The sequence below is a fragment of the Momordica charantia genome, assembly GCF_013281855.1.
Source record: "Momordica charantia cultivar OHB3-1 chromosome 10 unlocalized genomic scaffold, Mcharantia_2.0 BLBB01000010.1, whole genome shotgun sequence".
Lineage (NCBI taxonomy): Eukaryota > Viridiplantae > Streptophyta > Magnoliopsida > Cucurbitales > Cucurbitaceae > Momordica > Momordica charantia.
The window spans coordinates 8,435,445-8,449,393 of record NW_028275158.1 but is presented as its reverse complement, the minus strand read 5'-3'; the positions used below and the strand labels follow the sequence as shown (position 1 = coordinate 8,449,393).

Below are 13,949 nucleotides of genomic sequence, written 5' to 3'. Positions count from 1 at the left end.
TGTTTCATGTTGTTTCATGCAAGTTTCCACGTCAACTCATAAACTTTATGTCCAAAATATCATTTGAACAACAAATGATATTTTTGAAACGTCTGCGAAAGGTCGTGGTAGTATTGAAATTTTTTTAAATGATAAGAGTATTTTTTCAACAAATGCAAAGTTTAGGAGTACTTTTTTTAATTTAGCATGAATTGGAATATCGTAGAATACAAAAAAAAAACAATTATTTTATTTCCTTCATTTTAAGGACAAAATACTTAAGAGTAACAGTCGATCAGTTTAGAAATAGTGTTGTTATTATTTTAGTTACTTTACTTATTCATTTGTTTGTCAACTAATTAAGCGGGGATAGTTCAGTTGGGAGAGCGTCAACTGAAGATCTGAAGGTCACATATTTGATCCACGTTCACCGCAATTTGTTTTATAAACTTCCTTGGTCTTTCCTTATCCACGCACACCCAACCCAACTATGTTGTCTACAAAAAAAGACTTCCTCCATCATACTGCTCTCAAATCCTAGTTTTAGGTCTGGTCGCACAGCTCGTTTGGCTTTCAAGTAAAAAGATAACAGACGCTCTCAACGGCGCAACCAATGTCACACTCGATCATTATCAAATCGACTCTAATCTTTTTTTGAGGATCTCACCAGAGCGACTTTTCGAAAAAAAATGTTTTTATTGCCCAAACTTAATTACAAGTGTTGCATGTTGGAATTTTTAACAATATGGGGCCACACATGTATTAAGTTAATGTGTTTTTTGCTATTTAATTAGACCGAGATAAGTGATCTAATTATGTGTAAATTTTGGTTTAATGGAGTAATTATAAAATGGCTATGGGGAAGATGTATAGATACCATGAAATAATTTCCAATTTGATGAGGGGTCAAATTGGAAATATCAAAACGTTGTAACCAACCAGTGGTTTTTGGTCGGTTACATAGGGGTTGTGGTCCCCAAGTCAGATCATTCCTCACGTCAGTTTTCTCTTATCCCTCCATAGAGAAGCTTCTCCCTCTTCTACTAATATACAAAGTAAAACCAGAGGAAAATGTGATTCATCTAGACTTAGAAGATCAAACCCGTCAATCAGCATTCAATTATGGATCAAGGTACGCTTCCGCTTCTTAAGTGTTAATTCTCTTGCATTGAAATGGGAAATCGATCTATGACTTTAAAGTTTTGGGTTTCTTTTTTCCCAACAAGTAGTATCGGAACCATCCCATTGTTAATTCTTGAGAATGTGTAGAAATTGGTTTTAAATTAGGGCTATTTTGATTTTCTATCATGAAAAATTTGTTTATGTTTAAATTTATGGTGTCTTTGTGGGTTTACTTTGATGCCTCATTTGCTGTTTAATTACTTTTGTAATTATTACTGTGGAATCCTTCATGCCTTTAATTCTAGAAAAGGAGGTTAATTGCTTTGTTGTTATAATTCTGATTTCGGTGCCTACTCTCAGCAAAAGTAGAAATTGGTCCTATTTATCTTTGCTGTCTTTGGTTGAATGAATTCATCTATTTGCCATGTTGGGTGTGTTGCCCTAAACTCGTAGTTTGTATTTTGTAAAAACAATGTCTATTTAATAAAGTTTTATTCAATAAATTTTGTTGTTGAATCATAGCTTTGCATTGTCCAAAATCCAATAAACTAAACATCCAAGGTTATTTATGATGTAGTCGGGACAATATATATACTGGGTATATAATTGATATACGGGGTATATATTTGATATACCCCTGATATATGAATGGATAATGTCCCGTGAATAACCTAAAGGGTCTATTAGTATATGGATAAGGTTGGGTACCTTATACTGACAACACTATGGATACGGCCCACTCTGTAAAGGTTACAGACGACTCGATCCAAGTCATTCGTGTGGAGACATGCGAGTGGGGGTATCCTATACAATGAGTTTGTATAAGACCGGACCGCGAAATAGGCAATCTTTAGATGTAACACCGTTAACTAATAGATTGTTATTTCTTAGGATGACCAGACAACTCATTCTCAATCCTGAGTGAGTTATGGACTCCTGCCCGTGAGGGCTCGTCCTTTGATCTGTATGGGTGAGAGTGGCCCGAGTCGCCGACTCAACATTCCTACCATTTTGGGGACGAGACCGAGTGGGGAGCTGGGAACATAACTTCACAAGATGGAATTCACTCCTCCCCTACTTTATGGGAGTAGGTGAGTGTTCCCTTAAATGCTGATTCTGGGACTTGAACAAGGGGCCCCACCCTCTCATTGGCCGAGAGGGACTTCCGGTTATTGGTTGGACCATAATCGGGTTGTTCATTAGAGGAGCAGTGGTGTTTAAGGAGTAAGATGTAACTCAGGGGTAAAACGGTAATCTGACCCAACTTGAGTTATGAACACTCGTGAAGGATTGACTCGTCATTAATGGTCCTATATCCATGGACACGAAAACATTCTGCAGTGAGAAGAGTGCAACTGCAGGTCTTTAGTGGAATGACCCGTAGTTAACGAATCTAGATTAACTCGGTCAATGAGTTTGACCGATTAATCTTGCATCGTTGGAGCTTCGGATCTGTAGGTCCATTAGGTCCCCTTGCTAGCTCATAACGGGTAAAACGAGGATCAAGTTTTTGGAAGAATTTGAATTGTTCAAATTACTTAAGGGATTATATGTATATTGATACATTATAATATATAGTTAATTGTAAATTAAAACTATATATTATGAGAGATGTTATTTGAATGAGATTCAAATAAAATTAATATGAATAAGATTCATATTAAAACTATAGGTTAAAAATAATGTGCATAAGATGTACATTAAAACTATAGGTTATACGAGAGAAATGTTTTAGAATATGATTCTAATTTTATAATAAATAATTATGTGTTAATTATTTATATATATATATTTATTAATTATTAATTGGATTAATAATTAATTATATTAATTAATTAATTTGATTAATTAATTATATATATATATATTATATATTATTATTAATAATAATATTATTATTATTAAACTCCCCTGCAAAATTGCAGGGGTTGCAAGGGTGGGAGGTTTTGTGACGTGGGGAGTTGCAGGGTGTTACAGAACACAAAAAAAAAACTCTCATCCGATTTTCTCTCATAATTCTCTCAATCTCTCCCTCTCTTCGATCAAGGTGCTACCACAAGCACGATCCCGAGACCCAAGAGGATAGCGAGGAAGACGTAGTGGTGGTGTTCGTGGGAAACCGTAGAAGAAAAGTTCTTCAAAGGTATTTGGTTTCCTCTATATTTTCTTTCTTTCAATTTCGGTTTTGTATCCCAAAAATCAGCAACCAAGATCCGCTTCCGCTCCGAGATTCACATCCCTTCATGCCAAAGTGCCGCATTAAAAAAAAAAAAAGTCCAAACATTAATTTGAAATTTGGTCTTCCGTCTGTTATAAAGGTGTCGATAGACCATTTTGGTGTGGGTATGATGGATCTTGCAGTGATGTGTATATGCAATGGCTTATGTGGAACTTATCTTTAATTTTGTCGAAGAGTCCATTTTCGTGTGGATTTTGACTTAGGCCATTGCGGTGCAATAGTAATGCTGGCAAGAAAAAAAAAATTTTGAATGAAGGCATTCGTTGGTGTTTATTGAGGTCTTTGTTTTTTTTTTCTGTCAGTATATTGATAATCAATATTTTTATTATGAATTTATAGTCATAACTTAGTTTTTTTTTTTATAATTATGGTAATTATATTGAGTTATGAAACTGAATTTTCTTTTATATATATTATGTGTTTCATAATATACATTTTTAATTAAGAAATTCATAAATTCAAATTTTTGGTGAATTTAATTTTGTGGTTAATAAAATTTTGTTAAACATATGATTGAATAATTAAAATTCGATGTCACCAAAGTGACCTCTCTTGTGAAGATTATTCATGAATGTGTTTAATGTTTAAGTGTTTGTATATTTGTGCAAATATTAATGGGCCCAAAGGAAGGTTGATATTAGCGTGAATTACAAACATTTTTTGTTCTGATAAATGTGTGACAATTATTAGGTTTCTGGGCATGCCAATAATAAATCGATCCAAATATAGGTTTGTTATTTGCCGTGCGTTTATTGTCAATATTTGATCACTACGCCAAGATGACCACTTACAGTCAATATTACTGTCCAAAGACTTGATGTTGATGTTGTGTTAGGTATCTTGTGAAGGGATTAACTATTATTTGAATTTTATGATTATTGTGACTAATTGTTCAATATTAACAATTAATGATGTGAGCATTATTGTATATTTAACTTTGTTTTCTTATCAGCTACTATTGCTACAATTTCTACTATTCTCAACAATATTCCTATTCTTAATGGTTCCAACTTAAAAAATTGGAAGGAAAATATGGTTGCATATTTAGGCGGCATGGATTTGGACTTTTCATTTAGGATGGAACAACTCTCTCCTCCTTCTCATAGGAGTCTCTTTGAGAGGTGGGATCGCTTGAACCGCTTAAGTCTATTGATCATAAAGCGCGGTCTTCCTAATGCATTTAGGGGTGCGTTATTCGAAGGAATAACAAATGCCAAAGATTTCCCGGCTGAAATAGAAAAATATTTTGCTAAAAACTATAAGGTTGAAACAAGCATGTTTTTGCAAAGCTTAATTTCAATGAATTATAAGGGCAAAGGAAATGTTAGGGAGCACATTATGGACATGTCTCATCTTGGATCAGAACTAAAGACACTTAAGGTTAAGCTATCTGATGGGTCGCTCGTGCACTTAGTTTTGCTCTCTCTACCTACACAGTTTGACTAGGTTAAGGTCAACTATTATTGTCAAAACTGTGAATGGACTCTAAATGAGCTCATTTATGATTGCATGGAGGAGGAAGAGAGATTACTACAGCTATAGATAGACAATGCTCATTTGGCAAGCATCACCAAAGACAAAGAAAATAAAATTCTACAACTTCTAAAGGTCCAGTTTCTCAACTTTTGTGGACATATAAAGAAGATTTGTACCAAGTTTCATGCCTAGAGTGTGAAGAAAAGGTACACCTCTTATTTGGTCTGTTCTTCAGTAAATCCAACTTCAGTACCTTGAAACACGTGATGGTGAGATTTTGGTGCAATTACTCACATAACTGTTTCTCTGTAGGACTGCCTAAGTTACCGGAAGCCAACTTATGCTAAAATAAACATTTTTGTTGGTGGTAGCAAGTTGGTAGCAATAGAGGCCATAGGCATTTCCGACTGTTCTTAAGTACCTATTTTATTTGAATTTTAACGACACCTTTTGTTGTACTATCTATAACCGAACTTTGGTTTGTGTTTTCTATGTTCGTAAATACTGTTATTGAGTATTTTGGTAACAGTTTTTTTGTTTAGTCTTTGAATTCAAATATTGTTGGCATGATTTTCTCGATCCTTTTGCAACTAGAATAGACCAAAATAAAGTGTTTAGCAACCTAATGGGTATAAGTTTTTATGATCCCACACTTAAGGAATTTTTTAAGAACGGCACAATTTTTTCAGATGTTGAGTTTGGGGAGAGAAATAAGGGTAAAAAACATTGTCCTTTATAAGGAGGAATTTGTTTCTATTCTTATTGTTTGCTTTTCGCAGTGTGCAAGTTTCTATATTTGTCACTGAAGATTAAGCATATCACGATTTTAAACTAGACAATGTTGAACAATTCCTACTACAGATGAGGTAGTTGGTCCTCATGAGCAAACTCAACAACCTCCAGAATTAATGCCCTTTGAGATGGTCCACTATAAAAAGATCAGAAATATCCATTTTGGATAATTTGATTAGCTTTCTTAAGGAACAATGAGAATCATATATGATACTATGTAAATGTCATCAAGTTATTATCTCGTTAGGTCTTGAGATAAAAATTGTTGATAATTGTACGTATCACAAGTTCAGTGGGAGTAAGCATAAAGGAGACTAAAGTAATTTTTTGACATCCTTGTCACTAAGAAAACAAACTTAGTCTCGATTAATGCCCAAAACAATCTAGAAGTTGAGAAAATGGAAAAAGGTTCCTTGTTCATCTACAAGGAAACTATTGTAAGCTTAAGTATGTGGTATTGTGTACATTGTTGGGATGTTATGCAGATATTTAAGTAACCCTGATATAAATATTTTTGGTAAGCAGCCAAATGGGGTTTTAAGGTATTGTAAAGAAAAAAGATTATATGCTCACATATAAGAGATCGGAACAATTTGAGATCATTGGGTATTCCGGCTCTTATTTGATGGATGCCAAAATTGTGGTAGATCCACCTTAAGATATATTAAATGGTATCCAATCACATGGAATCTAGCTACAAGTTTTTTGTCACATGGCTGCAAATTGTAGAGGGTGTTGAAAGACCACTCGAATTTACTGTGACAGTAAATAAGCTATATTCGATGAACATTAGAAATTCATAAATTTCTAATTGTGAAGGAAAGAGTGCATAGTATACACAAATCTATAGAGTATATTGGGACAAGCTCCATAATAGCAGATTTGCTTGTAAAAGCATTACCACCCCTAGATCTTTCATCTTTCGTGAGCATATGACTCATATGGGTGTTACTGGAAATGAGGAAATTATGTTTCAGTGGGAGTTTATATTGCTCTATGATTTATTTGGACATATTTATTATGTGTTTTGGATTTTTATTAGAAATATGAAAATTAAGTTCATTATACTTTGCCTCATTAGGTTAAAGATTTTGATCTCACTAAAGTAAGAAAGGACCAGATGGAAATAGGCATGTATAGATGACATTTCATGTAATTTCCATGCTATACATCCATGGTTTGATCTATGTCATTTAGTTATATTGGTATTTGTGACCAATGATGTGTTTAGTTACGTTTTATTGTAACGAAAACTTCTTTGATCCTTATTAATGTAACTGACGAGGTTGTTTAAGTTTACTCCTTTTTACGATAGCAATTCTGGAGCGCATAAAGTCAAACACATTTGTTAAGTTACATATGTGGCCCAGTGGGAGATTGTTGGAATTTTTAACAATATGGGGCCACACATGTACTAATTTAATCTGTTTTTTGCTATTTAATTAGACCGAGATAAGTGATGTGTAAATTTTGGTTTAATAGAGTAATTATAAAATGGCTATGGACAAGATGTATAGATACCATGAAATAATTTCCAATTTGATGAGGGGTCAAATTGGAAATATCAAAACGTTGTAACCGACCAGGGGTTTTTGGTCGGTTACATAGGGGTTGTGGTCCCCAAGTCAGATCATTCCTCACGTCAGTATTCTCTTATCCCTTCATAGAGAATCTTCTCCCTGTTCTACTAATATACAAAGTAAAACCAGAGGAAAACGTGATTCATCTAGACTTGGAAGATCAAATCCGTCAATCGGTATTCAATTATGGATCAAGGTACGCTTCCGCTTCTTAAGTGTTAATTCTCTTGCATTGAAATGGGAAATCGATGTATGGCTTTTAAGTTTTGAGTTTCTTTTTCTCAATATTGCACCCCTTGAAGTCTTTTTGAGCGCATGTTTTTCATATCGACTTGATGTTTATTATTAGCTATGAATTCAAACTTTTTGGTCACACTATAGGAATGAGTTTCGCCTGAAGCATCAGACGAATCAAAAGAGCTGGAAAGAGTTTGAAGAAAAGGGATAAGAAGGAATAAAACTCTTCATTTAATATCTTTACATATTATTTAATGCATTGATGCCCAAATCACAAGGTGCCATAGTATCACTCTCCAAAGCCTCGAACGCTGCAAAAAGAAAGAGTAAAGAAAACAAAAACAAAGAGACAACAAACAAACAACCATGCATGCATGTGTGAGTAAAAGATAAGAATTTGGAAGTGATTTGGTGTGTGTCTAGTTGTCATCTACACGTGCTGATCTGATCTAATCTTAATTTTATGAACAAAATATATTAAAGTGATATATATATGTTTGTTTGGAAGAAATTAAAATTGGAAGATCGTCAAGGCATGGTGAAGGAGAGTAGAGCTGAGGCAAAGCTTGGGGTTGGAGTGGAAACCCTTTGGAGAGCTTTGGTTAAAGACTTGAGATTTATAATTCCAAAGCTGATTCCAAACACAGTGGACAAAATTGAGCTCCTTCATGGGAATGGTGGCCTTGGTTCTGTCTTCCTCTTCCATCTTGCCCCTGGTATGCTATTACTATCACTCACTTCTTTTCATCTTAATTAATTATTTTGTGACGTTGTTGCTTTGAAAACTGAGATTTGCAGGTGTGAAGATTATGAAGACTCAGAAGGAAAGGATTGTGGAACTTGACGAAACAAACCATGAATTTGGGCTGCAACTGATTGAAGGGATTCTGTTAAAAACAGGGTTTTCTTCCTTCAAGACAACGTTCAAGCTTTCTTCAATCACACAAAATGAAACCCTTGTGGATATCAAGGTTGTTTATGCGACTCAAAAAGATGAAGATGATGAACATGACGAAGCCCACATGAAGGAAGTGGCAACTAAGCCACCTCTCTCTTTTCTTCACCTCTTGGAAAACTTTCTTCTTCATTCATCTTCCTAACAACTCTTCTTTTTCATTTGTCTTTCTCTTCTTTTTCATTTGTCTTTCTTTAATGTGCATTTTCATCTTTAGTTATATTATATTCTCGCACATGATCAAACCATTACAAAACATTTGATGTATTAATTTCAAATGATTCAAGGCTTTTAAGATATACCAAGCTCTTATAAAGATAAAACAAAGTAAGATATCGAAGGACAACATTAGACAGGTGAATAAAACTACTTGCTGAAATAAAATTAGTTCGAAGTATAAACAACCAAAAGCAAGTAGTGAAGTTCAACTAAAACAAATCACCTTTACACAATTTGATAAGAAACGTTACAAAATTTAATTAATTAATTAATCAAAAATTAATTGCATATGCAGTTAATCAACTATAAATAACTAAACAGCATAACAAATAAAAAAAAACAGCATAACAAATAAAAAAAAACAGCATAACTTTAAAAAGATATAGAGAAAAGGATTACATTTTAGCGATATTATTTTACTGAGACAATCCTCTTACAGGTGAAATCAAATAATCTATACCGATCTTTTGAACGATATTCATTCTTTTGATAGATTCATGATCAAATAAAAATATTTTTTTTTTTTGCAAGATTAAACCACTCACTGGATATCCCTTACGAAATCTTAATAACATAAAATAGATTGATCCATGCAAAATAACAATAAATTTGCCTGTGTATCTACATGTAAACATTATTTAATTTACTAATTCACCAATGTATATTAAGCGGGGATAGCTCAGTTGGGAGAGCGTCAGACTGAAGATCTGAAGGTCACGTGTTCGATCCACGTTCACCGCAAATTTTTTTTACTTAGGAAATATTACTATAACATCAATGACAGTAAATTTAGTGCGGAGGTAAATTTGGAATTGTATCTTTTTACTTAGGAAATATTACTATAACATCAATGACAGTAAATTTAGTGCGGAGGTAAATTTGGAATTGTATGACAACCATGGAGAGGTGAATAGAATTACTTGCTACAATTGAACAAAAATTCAAAATTATAAACAAATTTAGTTTGAAAAAAAAGAAGACTGAAAATTTCAATACAATTTTGACAATGTTTATAATTTATATATAAAAATAAAAGAGAAATATAAAACATAAATAGAAATGAGAAATAAGAAATAGCAATTCGGTCCTAAGATCACTTTTTCCTTTTCTTTTTTAACAGTCGGAAATGTAATAAAATTATGAAATTATTGAAACAACTTCTTCAGAAGACTTCTCATATCCTAGAAAAAAGAGCTTGGATAAATTCGGTATAAGAAATTGTACATCACTTGTCACCTAATTTTATTATTTATTTATTTATTGACAATACTTGTCACCTAACCTACTACTTAGACAAGTTATCAACCAACATGAGACTATGACGCATATATTTTCCTAAAACAAAAAAAGAGTTAAAAGAGCTTTAAATTTTAACTCCATAAATCAGAATTCGAGTTCGACCGCTGCAGTCTCGTTTTTACTTTATCAGAGTGGTTTACTTTTTTTTTTTCTTTTTGAGTTATGTTTGGCAAATGACATGTGGGGTGGGGGATCGAACTCACAACTTCTTGATTTGAGATATATGTTAATTACCGTTGAACTATGCTCGTTTTGACTTTGTTAAATGAGTACTGAATCTTTATTATAACTTTAGTAGAATTAATGGGTTTTACGTCTAACTATGTTTCTTGTTTCTCCTTCCTTGACAACATTCTCAAAATTGTATAAAAATTTTAGAAACAACCAAAATTTATTTCTTGTTCCCATTTTCAATTTGTTCCAAAACCATAAATAAAAATATTGTCTTATCATACTTGAATTCTTGGATATTAAGGTCATACAATTCATTGTTCTTATTTTTTTCGTTCTCGTTTCCAATTTGTTTAGAGCATAAATGAAAATATAGTTTTATCCTTCTTGAATCCATAGTTGTTAAGGTCATACAACTCTATTTTTCTTTATTAAAAAGAAAGAAAATAGAAATAAGAAACGCTAACGTTACCAAACAGGTCTATAACATTTTGGTCCTTACTTTATCAAAAATTTAGTCCTTGCATTTTTTTAATTTTCATTAATGTAGTGACATTTATAAATGCATGTTGGTTGGCAATATAGATTCTATTTCTTGTTTTTAGATTTGATTAAGTGAATTTGTGTTTGTCAACATTTGAAACATTTGCTTTTTAAAACTGTTCTCCAATTTTGTGATCGAAAGCATGGAAATTCTAAAACCAACCTTTTTTATCTTTGTGTTTTCAAATTTTGAACCTTAAACTTTAAAATTAGAATTATATTAAAAAAGATTAAAACTTTGATAAATATATTATTTGATGTTATAAACCTAAAAATAAAATATGTACAATATAATATATTATAAGTTATACAACATTATAAAATAATAATTATATAGGATTTATAACAAAAATGTTAATAAATTAATTAATATTATTTTAGATTAAACTAAATATTTAGTTGGTAATTTACTAGTTTACAAATATATTGTTAAATACTGTTGAACAATTTTTTGAATTGAAATTTAATTTTAAAATCTCCTACCAATAATATATTTGACGTTTTTCTGTTTTCTGATCACCACCCAAATAGCTCAAATGTATTAAGCAAGAAACGAAAAAGAGAAGACATATTATCCATTGTATTATTCTACGACGATACCAAAATTTGACTTATAGATGAATCTTCTTTTTTGACCTAAAATTATAAAACGTCATTCATTTCTGTATTTGATTTCATCTTCTAATGTTTTAAAAGTTTTAATTTGAGCTTCAATTTTTTAATGTATTACAAAAAGATCTTTCGACAGTAATTTCTATTATAAATGAAAATTTTAAATTTTCAATAGCAAAATTGAAAACGTATACCGACATTGAAATCAAATAAATTATACATAACACTCTTAAGCGTGTCGGTTTGTTTCAAGATTTGTTCAGGCAAATTTGTTTCTAGATTTATTATAACATTTTCCATAGGATCGATGGCAAGAAAATAATAGTCTAGAGTTGTCAATTATATTTTTTGTAGAAATGACAAATTAATTCGTAATATTTAGATTAGCCTCATGAAAATTGTATATATTGATGAGGTTTTTCCTCGTAGATAAACACTAATAGAATTTTAGCTTTAGCTAGTTGGGATTAATAAGAAACTACTGATTTTATTTGGTGGATCGACTTATGATCCACTAATTTATCCACTAAATTAGTGGGGACTCATATAGCTTATGCTAGATTAAATCGTATTTTAAGTAGTATTAATGAACCTTTTTGAAGATGCATGAAGAACAATTTATTGGAAATGACACAGCAAAATAAGTAATATCTTTCTTTTATTACTTATATTTTACTTAGTATTAATGTAAACGTTTTAAATAATTAATTCATTTGTTTGTAATAACGTTTTAATTAATTTATTTAGTTAAAACGTTTTCATGCTATTTCCTTAACTAGACTTGTTCTTCTCCAAGAACTTACAAAATAAATATTTTGGAGAGATCTCGTTTTTACAGGGAGTTTAAAAAAACCCAAACTTCTTTTTGAACACGTTATTCAATTCCATTCCGCTCCACACACACCAGAGTTAGAAATTGTATTAATCTTGAAGAGCAAACGACAAGTAAACGATTTAACACTATTGTTTGGGGGAAAGAATACCCTGGACCCGTGGAGGACAGCCATTGGTGCCCCAAGGTGACCATGAGTCATGCTCCAGCTCGGACCGCCGAGATCACCACCACTAGCGTTGACAGATACTAAGTATGAGGGCCGAGGTGAACCTGGCCGAGGTCCGACCTACCGGGAAGCTCGGTGGGGGCCGATGTGAGCTACTGTCAGCGGCGTGATTATCGGGTGTAACCGTCGGTCCCGAGATTACCGGGTGTAACCGACGGTCCCGAGATTACCGGGTGTAACCGTCGCGAGATTAGCGGGACTACCACCCATAAGTAGAGGACTTCACTCCACGATCAGGGACGATGATTTCTGACCTCGAACTAAACTGGGAATCCGACCTATACTGACTTGATCGTCGGAGTGCTCACCTTTTTGTGCAGGTCCGCCCAAGTATTCAGATCGGTCCGGAGGCCGAGTTCGAGCTGCAATCTGAAATACACTGTTGTGCATATCCTTGCATAAACATTTGGTGTCGTTTGTGGGGACGACAATATAAGTCATCCCAATCCTTTTAAACCAATACGCGAGCGAAAATGGTTCAACCAGCAAAGTCGACAAATACGGCAGATCGAAGGACTCTAGCTGCCAGCGATGCCCACCAGAGGGAGGGCGGAGCAGCAGTGGTAGAGGGGAAAGGTCACGACGGCCTAGCAACAGAACCCCTCCGCAGGTCGGCACGAATCACCGCGCCTATTCTACCACCTGCGCACCCCCCAAGGACATCCAAGGCCACCCGTGGCCGAGGTGGAACCTCTAAGAAGAGCGCCCGGGGTCCAGCCCCGGCCCCGACAAGTGAGAACTTGGATGCACTCCAGAGAGAAATGGAGGCAATGCGCACGAAAATGCGGTCCATGGAGGAAATGTATAACGAAATGATATCAGCTGCAGGCACAGGGTCTCGATCTGAGAACCGAGTGACGCGCGTTGGCATACGCGAGCAAAGGGGTTCCCACCTCGGCCCAATCGAGGAGGAACATCCCGAAGACAACGAGAGCGAGGGACACACTCGCCAGAGAGGAGACCTCCGTGAACACCTCAACAGAAAGAGAGGCTCATCTCTCCGAAAAGGACAGTCACCATCCCGCTCACACAGGAGCTCCAACCAGCAGGTTCAATCCTCTCGCAACCCAGCAACTCCTGCAGGAGTGATTACAAGGGAGGAGTTCGACCAGCTGAGGGGCCAGCTCGACGCTCAGGTGGAGGCCTTAAAGGCCAAATGTGAGCAGAAAGAAGGTTCACTGAACGATGGTGACTTGGGAGAATCGCCCTTCACCTAGGACGTTTTGGAAGCACCGATCCCTCCGAAGTTCAAAGCTCCTACCGTGAAGCCTTATGATGGGTCGAAGGACCCCAAGGATTATGTTGAGGTCTTTGAAAGCCTCATGGATTTCCAAGCGGCATCAGACGCAATCAAATGCCGCGCCTTTCAGATCGCGCTTACTGGCAGCGCGCGATTGTGGTATCGGAGACTGCCAGCCAGGTCGATCTCGACCTACTCTCAGCTGAGAAGGGAGTTCCTCGCCCAGTTCTCTTCTCGGCATTATGACAAAAAGACAGCGACCCATCTCGCCACCATCAGACAGAAGGAGGGTGAGACGCTGCGAGAATATGTCACCAGATTCCAGGAGGAGCAATTGAAGGTCGCACACTGCTCCGATGACTCGGCCATGTGCTATTTTCTCACCGGTCTAGCCGACGAAGCCCTCACGGTGAAACTTGGAGAG

General features: G+C 34.9%; 1 protein-coding gene and 1 non-coding gene across 2 annotated transcripts; both read left to right on the top strand.

Annotated features, from left to right (window-relative positions):
• The first annotated feature begins 7,933 nt into the window (after window positions 1–7,933).
• On the top strand, window positions 7,934–9,348 carry LOC111012882 (phytohormone-binding protein-like). Its single transcript, XM_022287181.2, has 2 exons — window positions 7,934–8,141; window positions 8,224–9,348. Exons 1-2 carry the CDS (start codon window positions 7,961–7,963, stop codon window positions 8,523–8,525), a joined length of 483 nt encoding a protein of 160 aa, XP_022142873.1. The 5' UTR covers window positions 7,934–7,960; the 3' UTR covers window positions 8,526–9,348.
• TRNAF-GAA (transfer RNA phenylalanine (anticodon GAA)) lies at window positions 9,268–9,340 on the top strand. Its single transcript has one exon. It is a non-coding gene; the product is annotated as a tRNA-Phe (tRNA).
• Window positions 9,349–13,949: the final 4,601 nt, after the last annotated feature.